The sequence below is a fragment of the Pleurodeles waltl genome, chromosome 4_1 (genome assembly GCF_031143425.1).
Source record: "Pleurodeles waltl isolate 20211129_DDA chromosome 4_1, aPleWal1.hap1.20221129, whole genome shotgun sequence".
NCBI lineage: Eukaryota > Metazoa > Chordata > Amphibia > Caudata > Salamandridae > Pleurodeles > Pleurodeles waltl.
In genome coordinates this window covers 911,714,440-911,731,276 of record NC_090442.1, presented here as the reverse complement: position 1 = coordinate 911,731,276, position 16,837 = coordinate 911,714,440, and the positions used below count along the sequence as shown (strand labels likewise).

General features: G+C 42.7%; 1 protein-coding gene across 2 annotated transcripts in view; it reads left to right on the top strand.

Annotated features, from left to right (window-relative positions):
• The window catches only part of RSBN1L (round spermatid basic protein 1 like), a 214,165-nt gene that overhangs the window by 46,384 nt on the left and 150,944 nt on the right, over positions 1–16,837 (top strand). For both annotated transcript variants that reach the window (XM_069229672.1, XM_069229673.1), the window contains exon 2: positions 10,900–11,010. In XM_069229672.1, coding sequence (XP_069085773.1) covers positions 10,900–11,010 — 111 coding nt within the window. The remainder of the gene's footprint in view (positions 1–10,899; positions 11,011–16,837) is intronic.

The window sequence follows — 16,837 nt, the reverse complement described above, 5'->3', positions numbered from 1 at the left end:
CAGCCTACACAGATAGTCGGTTAAGTTTCAGGGGGCACCTCTAAGGTGCCCTCTGTGGTGTATTTTACAATAAAATGTACACTGGCATCAGTGTGCATTTATTGTGCTGAGAAGTTTGATACCAAACTTCCCAGTTTTCAGTGTAGCCATTATGGTGCTGTGGAGTTCGTGTTTGACAGACTCCCAGACCATATACTCTTATGGCTACCCTGCACTTACAATGTCTAAGGTTTTGTTTAGACACTGTAGGGGTACCATGCTCATGCACTGGTACCCTCACCTATGGTATAGTGCACCCTGCCTTAGGGCTGTAAGGCCTGCTAGAGGGGTGGCTTACCTATACTGCATAGGCAGTGAGAGGCTGGCATGGCACCCTGAGGGGAGTGCCATGTCGACTTACTCATTTTGTTCTCACTAGCACACACAAGCTGGCAAGCAGGGTGTCTGTGCTGAGTGAGAGGTCTCCAGGGTGGCATAAGACATGCTGCAGCCCTTAGAGACCTTCCTTGGCATCAGGGCCCTTGGTACTAGAAGTACCAGTTACAAGGGACTTATCTGAATGCCAGGGTGTGCCAATTGTGGATACAATGGTACATTTTAGGTGAAGGAACACTGGTGCTGGGGCCTGGTTAGCAGGGTCCCAGCACACTTCTCAGTCAAGTCAGCATCAGTATCAGGCAAAAAGTGGGGGGTAACTGCAACAGGGAGCCATTTCCTTACATGTTGCGTCTGTGTTTTGTTTAAGAAAATATCAACTGCATAAGGAACCCTCACAGTGAGCGGATTGTCACCAACAAACCCTTCACTTTGTTTCACAGCAGCAGCTGCAGAAGCCACTCCTCTAAGACAACTAGGCAAAGCTTGCACCACAGTGTCCAAGGTGGAAGAGAACTATGCACAAGGGCCTTGTCTTCCACCTTGATCCTGTGTCAAAACAGACAATGTACAGCCATGCTTTTCATGCACATATAAAACAAATGGTTTGCTCTAATCCTGATTACCCAATGCAGGAGCAGAGCACAATGCCTTTTTTAGTTCCTGAAAAGCCTCCTCACATTCGTCAGTCCAAGGTACAGGAAAGAGCACACCTGAAAGTGTCAGGGCAGTCAATGGTTTCTCTAGAAGTGAAAAATGTGGAATCCACTGTCTGCAAAAGGATGTAAATCCCAAAAATGCTCGAACTTCAGTGGGGGTGCGTGGTGCAGTCATTGTTTGAACCAGTTTTATTCTGTCTGGATGTAATCTCCTTCCCTCCTTAGAGAGGAGGTGTCCTAGATAGGTGACCTCCTCTTTACAACACTGCAATTTTGGGTGGGACACCTTATGACCCAGGGATGCTAAATTATGCAATAATGCAACAGTATCAGTCTTACATTGTGCCATAGAATCAGAGGCAATTAAAATATAGTCAATGTACTGAAACAGTACAGAGCCCGAAGGTGGATTGAATTGGTCTAGTTGACGTTTAAGACATTGACTATATACGCTCGGACTCTCCACAAATCCTTGTGGAGCTCTTGTGAGGGAAAATGATCGACCAAATATTGAGAAACTGAACAAATATTGGCTTTCTGGCGCAATCGGAATACTGAAGAAAGCGTTCTTCAAATCGATGACTGAGAATTGAGTGGGTGGTATCATGGTGTAAAGACTTCATGTCTGGGACCACAGGAAACTGGGGAATGAATATTTTATTGATTTCTCGGAGATCAATAACTAGTTGATATACCGTGTTATCAAAAGCTGATTGCTCAACATCTGATTTATTAGTATCAATTTGTTTCTTAACAGGGAGAATCAGGCTGTTACAGGGGCTGCCCACTATTTCCTTTATTACACCTGCATGCCCAAGATCAGAAATGACTATCTTGAGCCCTTTTTCGTTTGCTTTAGAGAATTTGTATTGAGGAATACGAGGTAGCCGGGCACCTGGTTTGACTTTTATTACAATAGGGTCGATATACATAATGCCTACGTAATTTTTGCCTTTGGCCCATAAGCAAGGGTCTACCTCCGCTAGCTCTAGGGGTAAGTCGCATTCCTGCGAAAACATGCACCGGGTAGGGGCAGTGCTATCCATAGTTACATAGACACCATCCATTGAAAAGTGAATAACTGCATTTAATTCCTTTAACATATCCAATGCAAACAAATTTTCAGTGCAGCCTGAGGTTTAGGAGAGTGGCGTGTCTACTGTAAATGGTCCTACAGTTACTCTCATAGGCGCTGAGATGGGGCTCACCACGGGGATCCCAGAAATCCCAATTGAAGTGGTTTGAAGCCCAGAAAGGGGAGCCCCTGGGACTTCAGCATGTGCGATAGATGTTCTGGTGGCACCAGTATCTAGAAGAAACTTATGGCCCTCCCCTTTGATATTTAAGTCGATATAGGGACCACTCCGATCTACAGGAATACTGCCTCGCCCGGCCCTGTCTGTGGCTGGCCTAGTAATTGTATAATTCAGAAAAGGAATCACCAGCATAATATTGTCGTTCAAATGCATTGTCAAAAATATTAGTGTTGTGCTGGACCTGGTTTACATTCTGCAAATTCTGACCATTTCTGCCTCTTCCTCGCGGGTTACCTGACGCATTCCCTCTATCAAGTGACATGCTCTGTCTCCCTTCTAGCAATGGGCAAGTATCACGCCAATAGCCATCCTGTTTACAGTAGGCACATTGGTTGATATTCAATCGGTGGTCTTGGGGTGGTGCAGATACACCTCACCCTCAGCTCCTTCCCTGTCCCCTTAGTGGGCCACCCCTCGGCTGAGGGAATGTGTCCCGCTGGAGATATGCCTGTTGTAATACTACCTTTTTCTTCAAACCTTTTACTGACTTCTTTTCTAACTCTTCCTTATACCTACCTACTCTCATAATATTGTGCCATCTGTAAAATTTCTGCCTGTCCCTTTGTCATCCACAAACTCTGTTGATTTTAATTTTTGTGATATTTCAGGTAGAAGGCCATTGACAAAGCGTTCCACAAACCATGTGACACCAGTTACGGTGGCGAGGTCTTGACTGCTAAAATCTGTGAACGCTTGTTCAAATCTAGTAAAATAATCTGGGACATCTTCATCTGTTTTTGTTTATATTTGGCAAGTTTCCCCCAGTCTACAGCTTGAGGTGGGATAATAGCCTCTAATTTGGTCACTATCCGATCGGGCAAATTTAAAATGTCCTGATGAGGCAGGGCTTCTGGTTCCCTGGCTGTTTCATGTTGTTCTAATGCCCCCCATGCAGCCCCTAGTATATTTACGTCATCTGCTGTTCAAATTTTATGCCAGGCGCCGGGGCCCAATAAGACACCAAAAAAATAATCAGTGTCTTTGAGGGTCATGGTGGTGGTGGAAATTGCAATTATAAGGTCATGGTAGAACCCAGCTGGATTCTTTCGAGCATCTGGCAAGTCTTTTTTTAATATAGCCATCACCTCCTCTCTTTTCCATGGAATAATATGGACAAACTGGGCCACAGGTACGGGATGTAGTCGGTTGGCGGCAGCTGCAATTGCAGCAGCAGTGGGAAGATCAGGATGTACTTCCCTCATTGGGTATTCCTTGTCGTACGTATTGAGAACATCTTCTCTGGCTAAAACGCACATGCGTACTCCCTCCGTTATACCCTCATTATCAAGTCTACAAGCCACACTGTCACGCCAAAGTCTGTTTAATTCCTGTTCATAAGGGAGAGGAGTAGAGTCGCTAGTACAAGAATTCCAATCCTTTTCCAATTTTTCAATCATGTACTGAATTACTAATTGCTGTTCGAAATGTGACATTGGTTGTACTGTTTGTATAATATCGGTGTGAGTGTAGATAGGATTTGCCATCGAAGTCTCTGACTGTTTTTTAATAACCTATTATAATTGTAACAATACCTTGTCTTCTTCCAATGCATGTTTGGATTCTGTCTGTTTTGAAACATAGCTTCCCTCCACCTGGGCTCTATGGACTCTATCTTCGGAATCAATTTTCTTCTGGGTTTGGGAGTGGTGGTATTGCGCCACTTTGTGCACTGTTTTTCGTTTTTCTTTCTCTACCAATTTGTCTGCCTTAATTTTCCTCTTGGTAGCCTCAGTCTCCCATTTTCTATGTATATCAATCATGTGCTGTCTAGCCTTTTTATGAAACAAACATTCCCGCAGGTAGGATATTTTCTTTAAATCAAAAGATCCATCCTCCGGCCACTGGAGGTCAGGACAATGTCTAGTATATCCAAGCCATGTACTGTTATACAAATTATTTTCTAAACCATAGTCCTTTAACATGTCCCACCCTGGTGTTCCTTCTTTTGGGACTGGTTGTCTTTCGTCCAAACGTGGAACATGATTTCAGCAAAAACGACATAACCCTTGCCAACATTTTCTATTTTCCCATATCTGACTTCAAATTTCAAAATATAACATGCAACAAGGTAACTTTTCTCAAAACCCCTTTTATCAAATGCTTACCAACCTACAAATAGGTCCAGACCTGGACAAAATATTCAAAGTTAACAAAGCATGTGCAATACAAATTGTCAAACGGTTCCTTTATACAAATACAAATTTCCCAAAAATGAGTTATTCCCAAATTGATAAGTTATCTAAAACAGTTATTCTTTCAAAATGCAAGTTTAAACAGACAACCGGTCAGCATGGAACAGTCTCACCTGATCATCTGTTTTTCCCAGATCTCTCTCTGGCCGCCCACGTCGGACTAATCAGTCAAGTTCAAAGCCGATGTTCAGGATCTTCCCTGGGACGTCGTGAAAAACGGGGAGAGCCCTGCCCGGTGGATAAGATGCAGCTGCTTTGAAACTGACTTTGTGCAGGGGCCCCTGGAATATACACCTCTGGAACGGCGTCCCCCCACTGGCAGCACCTCTCATGACAGTGCTATTGGAGACATCCACTGGAAGATCCTGGACAAGCCCCCATTTGTAAAGCACGATCCAAAAATACTTAGAAATGCATTTACAAAGGAGTTTAGACACAGAGTCGGAGTAGAGAATCAAGACCAAGGTCTTATTTATTATGCTGCAGCAAAGAGAACAGATTTACAACTGGCATCCCCAGCCCGAAGTAAAGTGTGCTAACAGGGTGTGTTTAACAGCTATATTTATACTCCTACATCAAAGGATACATAAAAATAGTAAATAATGATATACGTCATACAGGAATTTAAGGAGGGAATCAAGTTTCCACACACTGGTTCCTGTCCTTGCTCTGTCCTCGACACTCTTCTGCAGCTGTCTGACTTCTCACGTTCTGAGAACCCTTCAAAGTATTTTGTGGTTCAAAGATATAGATATCACACTCAGGCCTTCCTGCCATATATTATCAACCTTTCCTTCCCCAAAGTACAACAGCCAAGGTCGGTTAGTGTTTTTTAACCACATGATTATAATGAGTAATCTGCCCCAGCTACGGAAAGAAACCAGCTGCAAGCCTGTTGTAGAACCAGGCTTTTTTACTAAACAAATATGCAAGATAGCATATGCAATAGGTAGTGCGTTTAGATAGAGAACTCAAACTAAATGTCTATATGAAAAAGGAGCAAAACAAAATGGATTCTTACAATACCGCAAAATGGAAGAGCTACTCAATATAGGGTTATAAACAAGGTCTACTAAGAAAGAATACAAAGGATAAGATGGTGTTAAAATATTTAACACATCTTCTAGAATGCAGGTTAAACTATACTTCTTTAAAGGTTAATTTAGGGGCTGAGCTATAGTGGCTTACACAAGAGGACACCCAGTGAGAAGTTTTTTCACAACACCAGTAGTGAAAAGATTTGTGGAATGAACAAAGAAGATTGCACCAAGAAGGTCCCAGCTCCTACTTGTAACTTAAATGTGATTCCCACAAAATTGATGAGGAGTCCCTTTAAACCTTTAAAATAAGCCGCTCTACAAACGCTCACTCTAAAGACTACCTTTTTAGGGGCTGTAACTTCCTTATGCAGGGTAAGGGAATTGCAAGTGCTCACATTACAAGAACCACATTTTCAAATACATGAGGGCAGGATTATGTTGAGAACTGATCCTCAGTGCTTACCAAAGGTGATTTCACAATTCCACACTAACCAGAGTAAACACATACCAAGTTTATTTCAAAATCCAAAATATCACGCTGAAAGAGCATTGCACATACTAAATGCAAGAAGGGCAGTAATGTTTTATATTAAAAAGACAAAGCCTTACAGAAAAACGAAACAACTTTGTTTCCTTTGCAAATAGTTTTCTAGAAAGACCAATAGCTAAGAATCCAGTTGCAAGATGGATATCACAACCAATTCAGTTATGTCACAAGAATGCAGGGAAACCATTGCAGTCTGCACCAGGAGCTCACCCCACAAGGAAGAAAGGAGCAACTATTGCCTTCCTAGCAGATATACCTTTACAAGACATTTGTCTGGCAGCAGTGTGGGCATCAGTACACATGTTCACATTACTGCATAAATGTACAAATAAATCAAGAGGGCCAAGTGGTTCAAAAAGATTTACAACATCTGTTTATGAATCAATGTTCATCTTCAACCCAGTCACCTCAATGATAACAAACTGCTACAAAGTCAGCGCACAGCATGTGAATCCAGAAAAGATTCACACAGCAAAATATAATGTTTCTTACCTGTCAGTGTAGTTTTGCCATTTGAAGAATTTTTCTGGATTCACATACGGCCCACCCAACTCTGCCAAGAAGATGAGGGGGATCTAAAAATGGGAGCTTCTGGAGAAGTGTTAGGATGTCGCAAGGAACACCAAATGGAGGTATGTCTATGCCCAACAAAACACAAAAAGAGAAAAGACAAAAATGTTTTTGGAGATGATTCTATCCCCCAAACCATTAGATGGCATTAAAATGCACAGCATATGAATCCATAACATTCTTCAAGCTGCAAAACTACACAAACAGGTAAACTTTACGTTTTGACAGAATAAACATGGCGACCAGGTCAAGCATTTCCCCATATGTGCCATAGCAATTCAGTATCACAGCGAGTACGGCACTGATGGATTTGAATCATTAGGTGAAGATGAAGTCATGCTATGTATATCTGTACTACCTTTCACATCTACCTTCTACCTATGCAATATCCCTGTGAAAACACACCTACAGTAAGATTTTCTTTTTTACCTGTTAATGCCTCTGTCCTCATCAGAGTCCTGACTAATCCTGTATAATTGCCGAGTGAACCTATACTAATGCCTTCCATCTCCAGCTACTTGAAGCTCAAGAAAATGTGACTTCCATGCACCATCAGTGCACTTGCTGTGCTAAATCCATCTCCTTCCAGTTTGTGGATGCAAGTTGGTGGGTGTCAGGGTATGCCTTTCGAGGCCTTGCATATCTACTGTTGAAACTAAGGCGCATATGTTGGGGGAATACTGCCTGAGGTCCCTAAAATAAAAAGCCAAACAAATGTACACCAACACTTCTACTTTTGCTTTGAAAGTGTGAAAACTGAGATACTTACTCGTATCATAACCAATGTTATTGAAAAAGGGTACGGGAAAATATCTTGTATGATGATTGTTTCACATCGTATATAAATTGTGTTGGCACACTTTCAAAGCGAGTAGAAAGTTTGGTGAATAAGCCCCACTGGATATGTTTGACCTTTTACTCTTACTCTGGTTCTCAAGGTCAGTCAGGGTGGTCCTGGAAGATGAGTTGTCTGATGGAACTCCACCAACTGAAAAATCACTTCCAGATTATGCTCTATTTTCTTCTGCCTCAGATCCTGCCTCAGAATCTGCTGTCTCGGTCTCTGATCCTGCCTCAGAACTGTCCTCCGTAACCCGAGTTAGGGCTTCAGCTGCAGTCATCCACTGAGACGCCATCTCTGATACTAGCTAAATCTGTACTTCTAAAACACTAGTTTACATAGAAGGCAGATAATGTTCTAAAGCAGTTGGTGGATGTGTGCCTCAGTGATGTGTAAATAAGAAGTCATCGTATCTTGTCGTCTTTCCTAAGTCTGCAGGTTCCCCAAAAACCCTAAAAAAAAAAAACACCATATTAATTCACCTTGCCACATACCCATCATCACAGCCTTTTGTGTTTGGGAAATCCCCACCAACCCCAATGACTTTGGATTTCCTCTCCATGGCTCCTCTGTCACATAAATTTAATTTGTTTTAAGGCGCAGGAACATAATCACAAGAGTTAACTTGACATTTTTAATGCTGCCTGAAAGCTGTGTGTGTGTGTGTGTGTATATATATATATATATATATATATATATACACACACACACACCTATATGTACATATGTACCAGGGATGCAGAATTCTTACAGCCCGATGCCCAGGACTTATTATTTGAGGTCAACAACAACAGGTTTCCATGTTAATTTTCTCCCTGGGACAAGTAGGCCCAACCCCATGCAGCACAAACCCTTGGTTGCCAGTTAACAGAACCACATTATGGATCAGGGAATGGCATTGCCTGCAGATAAGGTAATATTTGTGTTCATTTGGTAATGCTGTTCGCATTTGTATTCATGGGACATTAGCGCAAAGCCTTTATTAGAGTGAGTACTTTAAGGAAATGTAAGCTCTGACTGCACTACTGACACACGTTCCAGCATAAAACGTTATGTAAAGTTTACCACTGTGAGGCTACATATAATGCTCCCTGAATGCTCTCTGTTTGTTTAGATGCAAATATTTGCAGAAGCTTGGAAGCAAGATTGATAATTCTTTGCTTTCAAAATCAAATGTTTACAAGAAAATGCAACTAGGTAAAGCCTTTCCCTAAACAAACTCCTGTGAAATTTTATATACCATTTCTAGTAAAATCTGTTGATGCATGCTAGTATTTCTGGCAAAAGCAAAAATATATCTTGGTCTCAAAAAGCACACATTTGCAAGTAATCCCTGGAGCTGAACAAAACACTGTGTGCTGATATGCTTCTTGTGAAAGAGCAGAATGCTGTCACTCTCAGCGAAGCCAGCCAATAGAAAGACAGAATTAAAAAAAAAAAAAAAAGTCTTGATTAACACCAGACCTAATTAGGGGCCCAGTTCTTAAATAAAGTTACAAAAGTGCACCTGTGGTTAATGTCTTTGTATTCGTGCAGATTTACGGCTTTCATTAATTCATACAAATTTACAGATGTAGTCCAGGAATTGTACTCCCACAAAATATTTGTGAACTATTTCAGTTTGCGCAAATATGCATATGTAGATGTGCTCGTGCAAAATCTCAGAGTTTACAAATTTACTTCCCATCCAACCACTTTTTTCCTCCTCAACCCTTGAAGTATTACTTCTTCTCTTTTCAGGAGTAAATTTCCAACCTTTCTCTATATAGGAAAAGATTAGAGAAGAACTGGTTAAAAATCCCTAAAACATGTATGTTAGTAGGTTTGCACAAACTCAAAATTGTATTCTAACCCTGAAACTAATGCTTACTGCTACTTCCAGCCCCAGCATGGAAATCTGCAGAAAGATGGCAAAACGTAGAGCATATTTATGAAAGAGTTGCGCCGTCCTTGCACTACGCAATAGGGTGCAAGAGCGATGAAACTATTAAGTTAGATATATCAAGCCTCGCGAGGCACCCTTGCCTGGCTTGGTTGAGTAAAGCAATGCAGTGAAATCGTTATGGGTGGAGCGTGGATGACGTGCCCCAAGGTAACTGCAACACGTGCATGCATAATTAGTTTTTTTTTTTTTTTTTTGACCGCTAATGCTTCATTTATATTTTTAATGTTATAGTTGTCATCAGTGCTGTAATGTCTTAGGTAATTTGCAGTGCATGGTGAGGGGCAAGTTATTGTTACCTTACGGCACAAGTTATAGTTACTTGAAATAAGTCTAGAAGAGCTGAATTTCTCTGATTTTTGTACTAGTAAATTCAGAACCTAACTATAACGTCCCTGTAACCGTTGGTTTTAGCAGTGAACTTCTAAGGTTTTTTTTTTTGGTTTTTTTTTAAATTCTATTTCCTAACTATAAAGTCCCTGTAACCTTTATTTTCCCCCTCCAGTGAATGTCTACTTTGTTTTTTACGTAAAGCACCTTTTTTTACTATATGTTACTCTAACCACCACTGTGTGCAACATAGGCAGTGCAGGGGCCCCCATGGACAGCCCTGTTGCGCTTTTCACGGTCTGCATAGCAGACCGTGAAAGGTGCGACTGGTGATGTTGTACCCTACGCACCACAACATTACCATCGGCCCGATTATGAACCGCTGTCAATGTTGTGGGCTGTTTCCCGCTGGGCCAAGGGGAAACTCGTAACAGGGGGTGCAGGAAGGTCACTGCACTGGCGTTGACCTGACTGCAGGAGTTTGATGGGCAGCCTTTTCCGCCCACCAAACTCGTAATGAGGGCCTATAGGTTAAACTGGTTTTTGACAGCTGGCTTACTTTTTATTTTAAAAGGATTGTCTTCATCAAAACATGACCAGTTACTTGAAGGGTGTTTGAGGCTTGGGCCTGTGCCAATTAAAGATTATCTGAAAGAGACTACTCCTCCTCTGAAGATATCTTTTCTGTCCCCAGTCATCTCTTTGAACTCAGCCTCCCAACTCTCTATTCCATGGAGAAATTCTGCGTTGCCTAGACTGCAAGGAAGCTCTGAAGTAAAATATGCTGCTCCTTAAACTTTGCAATAATACTTTATTGCAGCAGTTTGATTTTGACTGGTGTTTCAAATTGCCTGAAATTATTTGCTCAGTACAAAGCATAGAAACCAGTTTCTGTAGATGCGTTTGCATATAACTGCCTCTTTCTTGAACTTGAAAGATGTACTGTGTCTTGGGGCTTTTCCTGTATGCTTGTTCTTGACTTTGAAATCTGCCAAATGTGCAGCAGTTTTGACAATGTAACTAAAGAAGTGTCTACAAATTATCGACTTCGTATTTTCTAAATTATTTTTATTTCTTTTGTATTCAGTCAAGGAAAAAGTTAAAGAGCGAGACAAAGACAAGCTGAAAGAAAAGAGGAAACATAAAGTAATGGATGAAATTAAGAAAGAGAATGGCGAGGTTCGATTAATGCAGAAAGGTAGGATTCTTGAAGTTCTTCTTCAGAATACTGTATATTTCAGTATTCCACAAACTATTCATCTTTACCTTCTTCGGGTAATGCATTGGTGTTGATTTCCGTGAGTGTGATTCTTGAAGTTGCAATGTGAGTAAGGAGCCAATACCTTAAGTAAATTGTTATTCATTTGAACTACTGTGATTTTTATTCCATAATTTGCTGTGCAGTAGTAAAATATGTAATCCAGAAAATGTGTTCTGGTATATGTAGCCTTACTTTGGTATGTAGGTATTTTTTTTAATGTACTTTTTAACAATGTTTAGAGATCTAGGGTTCCTGCACACTAGAGCACAAGTACATAAAGATCACCCCTAAATGTAGGATTTTGTTAAAGCCTTCTCTCACGTTGCTTGCCTTGGCTATGGCGGTGCCCCAGGATTAGTTTCTTCAGAGACTACATCTCATCATATATCCAATTTAAGCGAAAGCTTCAACAAATTAGCAGTGCGTTCTAATCCATTCATCATATCTTTGTTGAAAATCTGTTGTGTGTAATATGTCACTTACAAGTTAATCATTTCTAGTTATGATTTAATTTCCTGATTGTAAAGGTCCGCAGACTTAGAAGAAATTCTGTGTGCATGTCCTGATAGTCTGTTGTGTACAAAAACACTGTACAGTTCTCATTACAAAAAAATTAAGAAATGTAGGTTTAATGGTTTAAAGTTTTTGCAGGCTTATGAATTCTGCATTTCACCTTTAACGCTAAAAAATCAGATCGGTTCTGAGAACTTTGTTCTGTAGATGTTCAGAAATGTCTTCATGTTGGTATTTAATATTCATTTTTAGTCTCTTTTTTTCACCTTGATGCCACCGATTTCACTACTTTTTGGAAAAGTCCATTGTGGGGTGAAATTAGACACTAATTCTGAAATTTCAATGCTGTGAATTACTTGCAAATGCATATTTGTTTTAGCTACCCTCACAAATAAGCCTGTATACTCCAGCTAAGGCATCAATCAAATTTACTTTTCGTCCACTGTACAAGGTCTTTTTATTGAATCAGTTGCGTTTGTTTGCTACGCTTAATTGTTTTGCATGGATGGAACATTGAGAAACAATTAGTTTTGTTTTGAACATTATGCACGATCTACCACACGAACAAAAAGTTGAGAGATTGGAATTAAGAAAATTTCAAGTTTACCTAAATATCAATGCAAAGATAAGCATGACTTTAATAGATGTTGACCAGTTCATTCACGTCAAGGGCCTTGCATTAAAAAATAAATAAATCATAAAACAACACTGATTTTCATTGCTGATAATTAACTATTGTACTAGCAAACGCTACATTTGACTCCTAAACATAAGATGCAAGACTTTAATATTTTTTCTCCCCCTCGTTTCTTAGTTTTTTTATTTGTAGGAGTTTTCTCGTCGTTTATCAACTTGAACTATAAATTATTAAACTGGCAATCCAATTAATCATTCTTGATGCGACTGCAGCACAAAGATAAGGACAGCGTCTGGTGCCCTCACCCTCTGCCTCCACACACAACGTCTATTAGGGTAGATCAAGGCAAAATATATAGCGCAACCAAACACTCCTTGCGACGTGCCAGCTAGCACCCGAACAAGGTGCACTGTTGAAAAGCGTAGTCCTCGTTGTCTTCAAATAAAGAAAACGCTTTTGTAAAAAAAAAAAAAAAAAAAGTGTGTACACTTTTGACTATGTGGTCAGATTAGCACGGAATTGCTAATTCATTTGTTTGTCATCCGAGATTTGGCATGATCATTTTCGTACACATCTATGTGAAGGGGAAGACAAACGTTAACGGGTGCTTGGAGTGAGGGGTGAAGGAAAGAAAAACATTTTTATTTTATTTTTATCTTACTAAGGAAATTTTGCTCACATCTACAGTCAAAACCACTGAATGAATTTTCAGCAAACTTGACATGAATGTAGAACGTTACTCAAGTGGGATTCTGCTGGTTTGGTATAAATCCTTTTCATAGTGTTTTGAGACATTTGCACTTGAAAAGATACAGGGTGTGCTTTTGACACTTTTGTACAGATTGCCAGCTTTAAAAACGTTTGTTATGTTTATAATTTTGGCTTTGTGTGATGGATCTGCATAAAATGTGGCAGCAGATCAAAAGTTTGCTCAATTCTGATGTATCTGTATCCAGTGGGGCAGTTAGCAAGTTACATCCAGTGTAGGTATTTCAGGTTTTGTGAAAAAACTATTTGGAGGCGGGACTAGGGGTACATTTTTAAAGTGGAATGAAGAATGTTTTGATTAACTAGTAGCTCTGGCACCGTTTGAGGAATCCAAACATAAATTGGCAGTCTTAACCGCTCCATATATTTAAGATTGTGGATTGTGCAGATTCATCGTGACCAAATTAAAAAGGGGAGGCAAAAAGTGTTGACTTTATTTATTATATATATATATATATATATATATATATATATAGCATTGTTTGTCTTCATGCAATCAAATTTATTAAGCGCTACTCACCTCACCCTGGGGGGGGGAGTGGGGAAGAGTTTACTGCTCAAAAAGCCAGGTTTTGAGGTGCTTTCTGAAAGTTAGGAGGTCCTGGGTCTTGCATAGGTTAGTGGGAAGGGAGTTCCAGGTCTTGGCAGAGAGGTGGGAGAAGGATCTGCCGCCGGAGGTGGTGTGTTGGATGCGGGGAACTGTTGAGAGGTCTGCGGAGCTGTCGAGTTGGGTTGTGGAAGTTGATTCGTTCATTGAGGTAGGCCGGTCCGGTGTCGTGAAGAGCTTTGTAAGCGTGGATTAGGATTTGAAAGATGATCCTTTTGTTGATTGGCAGCCAGTGTAGGGATCTGAGGTGGGCGGAGATGTGTTCATGGCGAGGGAGGTTGAGGATGAGACGTGCGGCTGCGTTCTGGATGCGCTGGAGTTTTCTCTGAAGTTTGGCTGTGGTCCCTGCGTAGAGGGCGTGGCCTTAGTCCAATCTGCTGCTTATGAGGGCGTGGGTGACCGTTCATCTTGTTTCTAGGGGAATTCATTTGAAAGTCTTGCTGAGAGTGTTGAAGCAGGAGGATTATATGGCGTTGATTTGCTGAGTGAGAGAGAGAGTGAGAGAGAGAGAGAGAGAGAGAGAAAAAGAAAGAGAGAGAGAGAGAGAGAGAAAAAGAGGGAGAGAGAGAGAGAAAAAGAGAGAGAGAAAAAGAAAGAGAGAGAGAGAGAAAAAGAAAGAGAGAGAGAGAGAAAAAGAGAGAGAGAGAGAGAAAAAGAAAGAGAGAGAGAGAGAAAAAGAAAGAAAGAAGTCCAGTATGATGCCGAGGTTGGGGGGAGCTCCTAGGATGGTGGGCCACCATGAGTCTTTCCATGCTGTCTTGTTGGGACGGAAGATGATCTCGGTTTTTTCTGAGTTTAATTTGAGGTGGCTTGCTGTCATCCAGATGGCGAGGAGTCTGGCGTGTAGGGTATTCTTGGCGGTAGATGGGTTCCCCGTGAGGGAGATAATGAGCTGGGTGTCTACACATTTTGGCAAAAGGATTGATTTTCTTTTGGCATGTTCAATTTGTGCCAATCTATCCTGGGCGTGTAAAAGATATTTGTTTCTCTCTAATGTAAGTGCTGTTAATGAATATGCATCAGAAGTGGCAGACAGAAAGGTGCACCCGGTAGAGAGATTTCAGGTTATGTGCAGGTACCAAGTTATGTCTGCCACGATGCTGTCTAGTTAGCTCTTTTGGTTTCAGGTGACCAGCAGATTGTTTTGAGCTTGACAGATAGACGTTATGGTGTAGTTACTAAGCATAACCATAATTGTGGGGCGTGGCTAGGCCAGCCAGCAAGATGGCACTCACCTCGTGAGGCTCTGCTGGGCTAGGGGCCTTTCCCGCTCATGTATCCTTCCCAGAGCGGCAACTTAAATTTCTTCGCCCGAGGCCCCTTCTGGGACCAGGGTGACTCGACTAGCGTTTTCGGCGGGTGCTGGTGGGGGTCTCTTGCCCCGGTTTTGTTACTGCTGCCTCACAGGCCCCGCGACTTGGCTGGCTGAGAAGCACGGGAGCGGCGTCCTCTGAAAGGCCTCCTCCCGCTGAGCGTGCTCGGAGTTGGTTTTGCTCAGTGCGCAACTGCCTACGCGGGGGTGAGGAGTCGCGCCGAGTCAGTTTCGGGCCGGTTTGGTGGCCGGCGCTGCGAGGCCGGCTTCCCCGGTTCATTAAGAGCCAGGTGGACCTCCTTTTTTTTTTCTGCTACCTATCCGGGTCTGCGCGCGGGAGGGTTCACCTCTCTGAGGCTCCCTCCTTGTCGCCATCACTGTCTCGCGGAGGGAGCTGCAATTTTTCACCTCTGAGGACGGAGGTTGACAAAGAGTGGATTATCTGTCCGAGGTCAGTTCGGCTGTTATTTCGGACCGTGACCTCGGACAGTGGACTCTAGACCTGGACCCGCTTCAGCCTCTTGGGTGATGCCCTGTGCTTTTTTCTTTCCCAGCGGCCTGCTCTGGGCTTGGGTTACCGGAGGGGTCCGAGTCAATCTCTTGTGTGGTGGAAGCAGCAGGAGTTCCCCGGTTGTACTCTCCTTTGATGCCCTATGGGACTGGTGAGTGATCAGACGTGGCTTACCTTGGACTCGGTTGGGCCTCCTCTGTGGTTTTGGGGGAGGGGGGCTCCCTTTGGGGCTGGGGTCCGCGTGGACTGGTCCTGGGAAACTGCGGTGCCCTTGCCCCGGAGTGGGTGTGCGTGGGACGTGGTGCCTCAGTGATTTCACTGGGCGTTGCTTCTGTGGTGCCCTACGTGAGAAGATCTTTGTGGGATTCCTGGCCAGTTTTAGTGTGTGACAGCTTGCTGAGTTGGAGACGGGCTGGCGAACGTAATAACGGTGGAACCTTGAAGGTGCGGTGACCACGCTACGGAATCGGCCACCTTGTTCATTACGGTGGCGGGTGCTGTTGTGTGATCTATGACCCAGGGGGCTTCAGTTCTTTTAGCATCGGCCTTTGGCGGTCCCCCTGCCTGCTGTGGCATTGTTGCTGTGGGATGGGAAAGGCGGATCACAAGCAGTTCAAGCTTACTTTTGATGCCAGTAAGAAGAAGGGTGGCACATCCACCTCTCAGCCGGAGGAGGCACCGGTTGATGCAGGATCTGCCGATGTCTCTGTCAAAGCTATGTTTTTAGATCTCAAAAGCAGCCTCTCTGGTATTGACGATAAACTAGATCATCTGACTGAACAACTAGACCGAATCAAGGTGAGAGTAGATGATCATGACTCGCGGTTTGAGCAGCTGGAGGCACGTACATCTGAGTTGGAGGATCAGCGCCATGGTACTCGCGACCAGCTGACAAGTATGAAACGAGTACTGGAGGTCATCCGCAGCAAAAATGAAGATTTGGAGGCCAGATAGCGGCGTAACAACATCCGTATAGTTGGTCTTCTGGAGTCCATGGACATGGGTCAGATGGAGGATTTTGTGGAGGGCATGCTTTCCAACCTTTTTCCGGGAGAACTTTCTCACCTGCTGGTAGTGGAGAGGGTGCATCGATCATTGGGGCCTAGGCCCCCTCCTGGCGCTCCACCGTGTCCTGTCATCGCTCGCCTGTTGAACTATCGCAATAGGGATACGGTCCTCAGACTGGCCAGGGATCGCAGACCGGTGATATACAAGAACTCCAAATTAAGTATTTTTCCGGATTACACTCCAAGAGCTTTTAAGCCGATCAAGCGTACTCTGAGCCAGACGAATGCTAGATTGTCCCTTAGCTATCCTGCGAAATTGAAGATACACACGGGGGTAAACTGCACTTCTTCACAGATCCTAAGCTGGCAGCGAAGTTTGCTAGGACAGTTCCTAGGAAAGTGGCAGCTG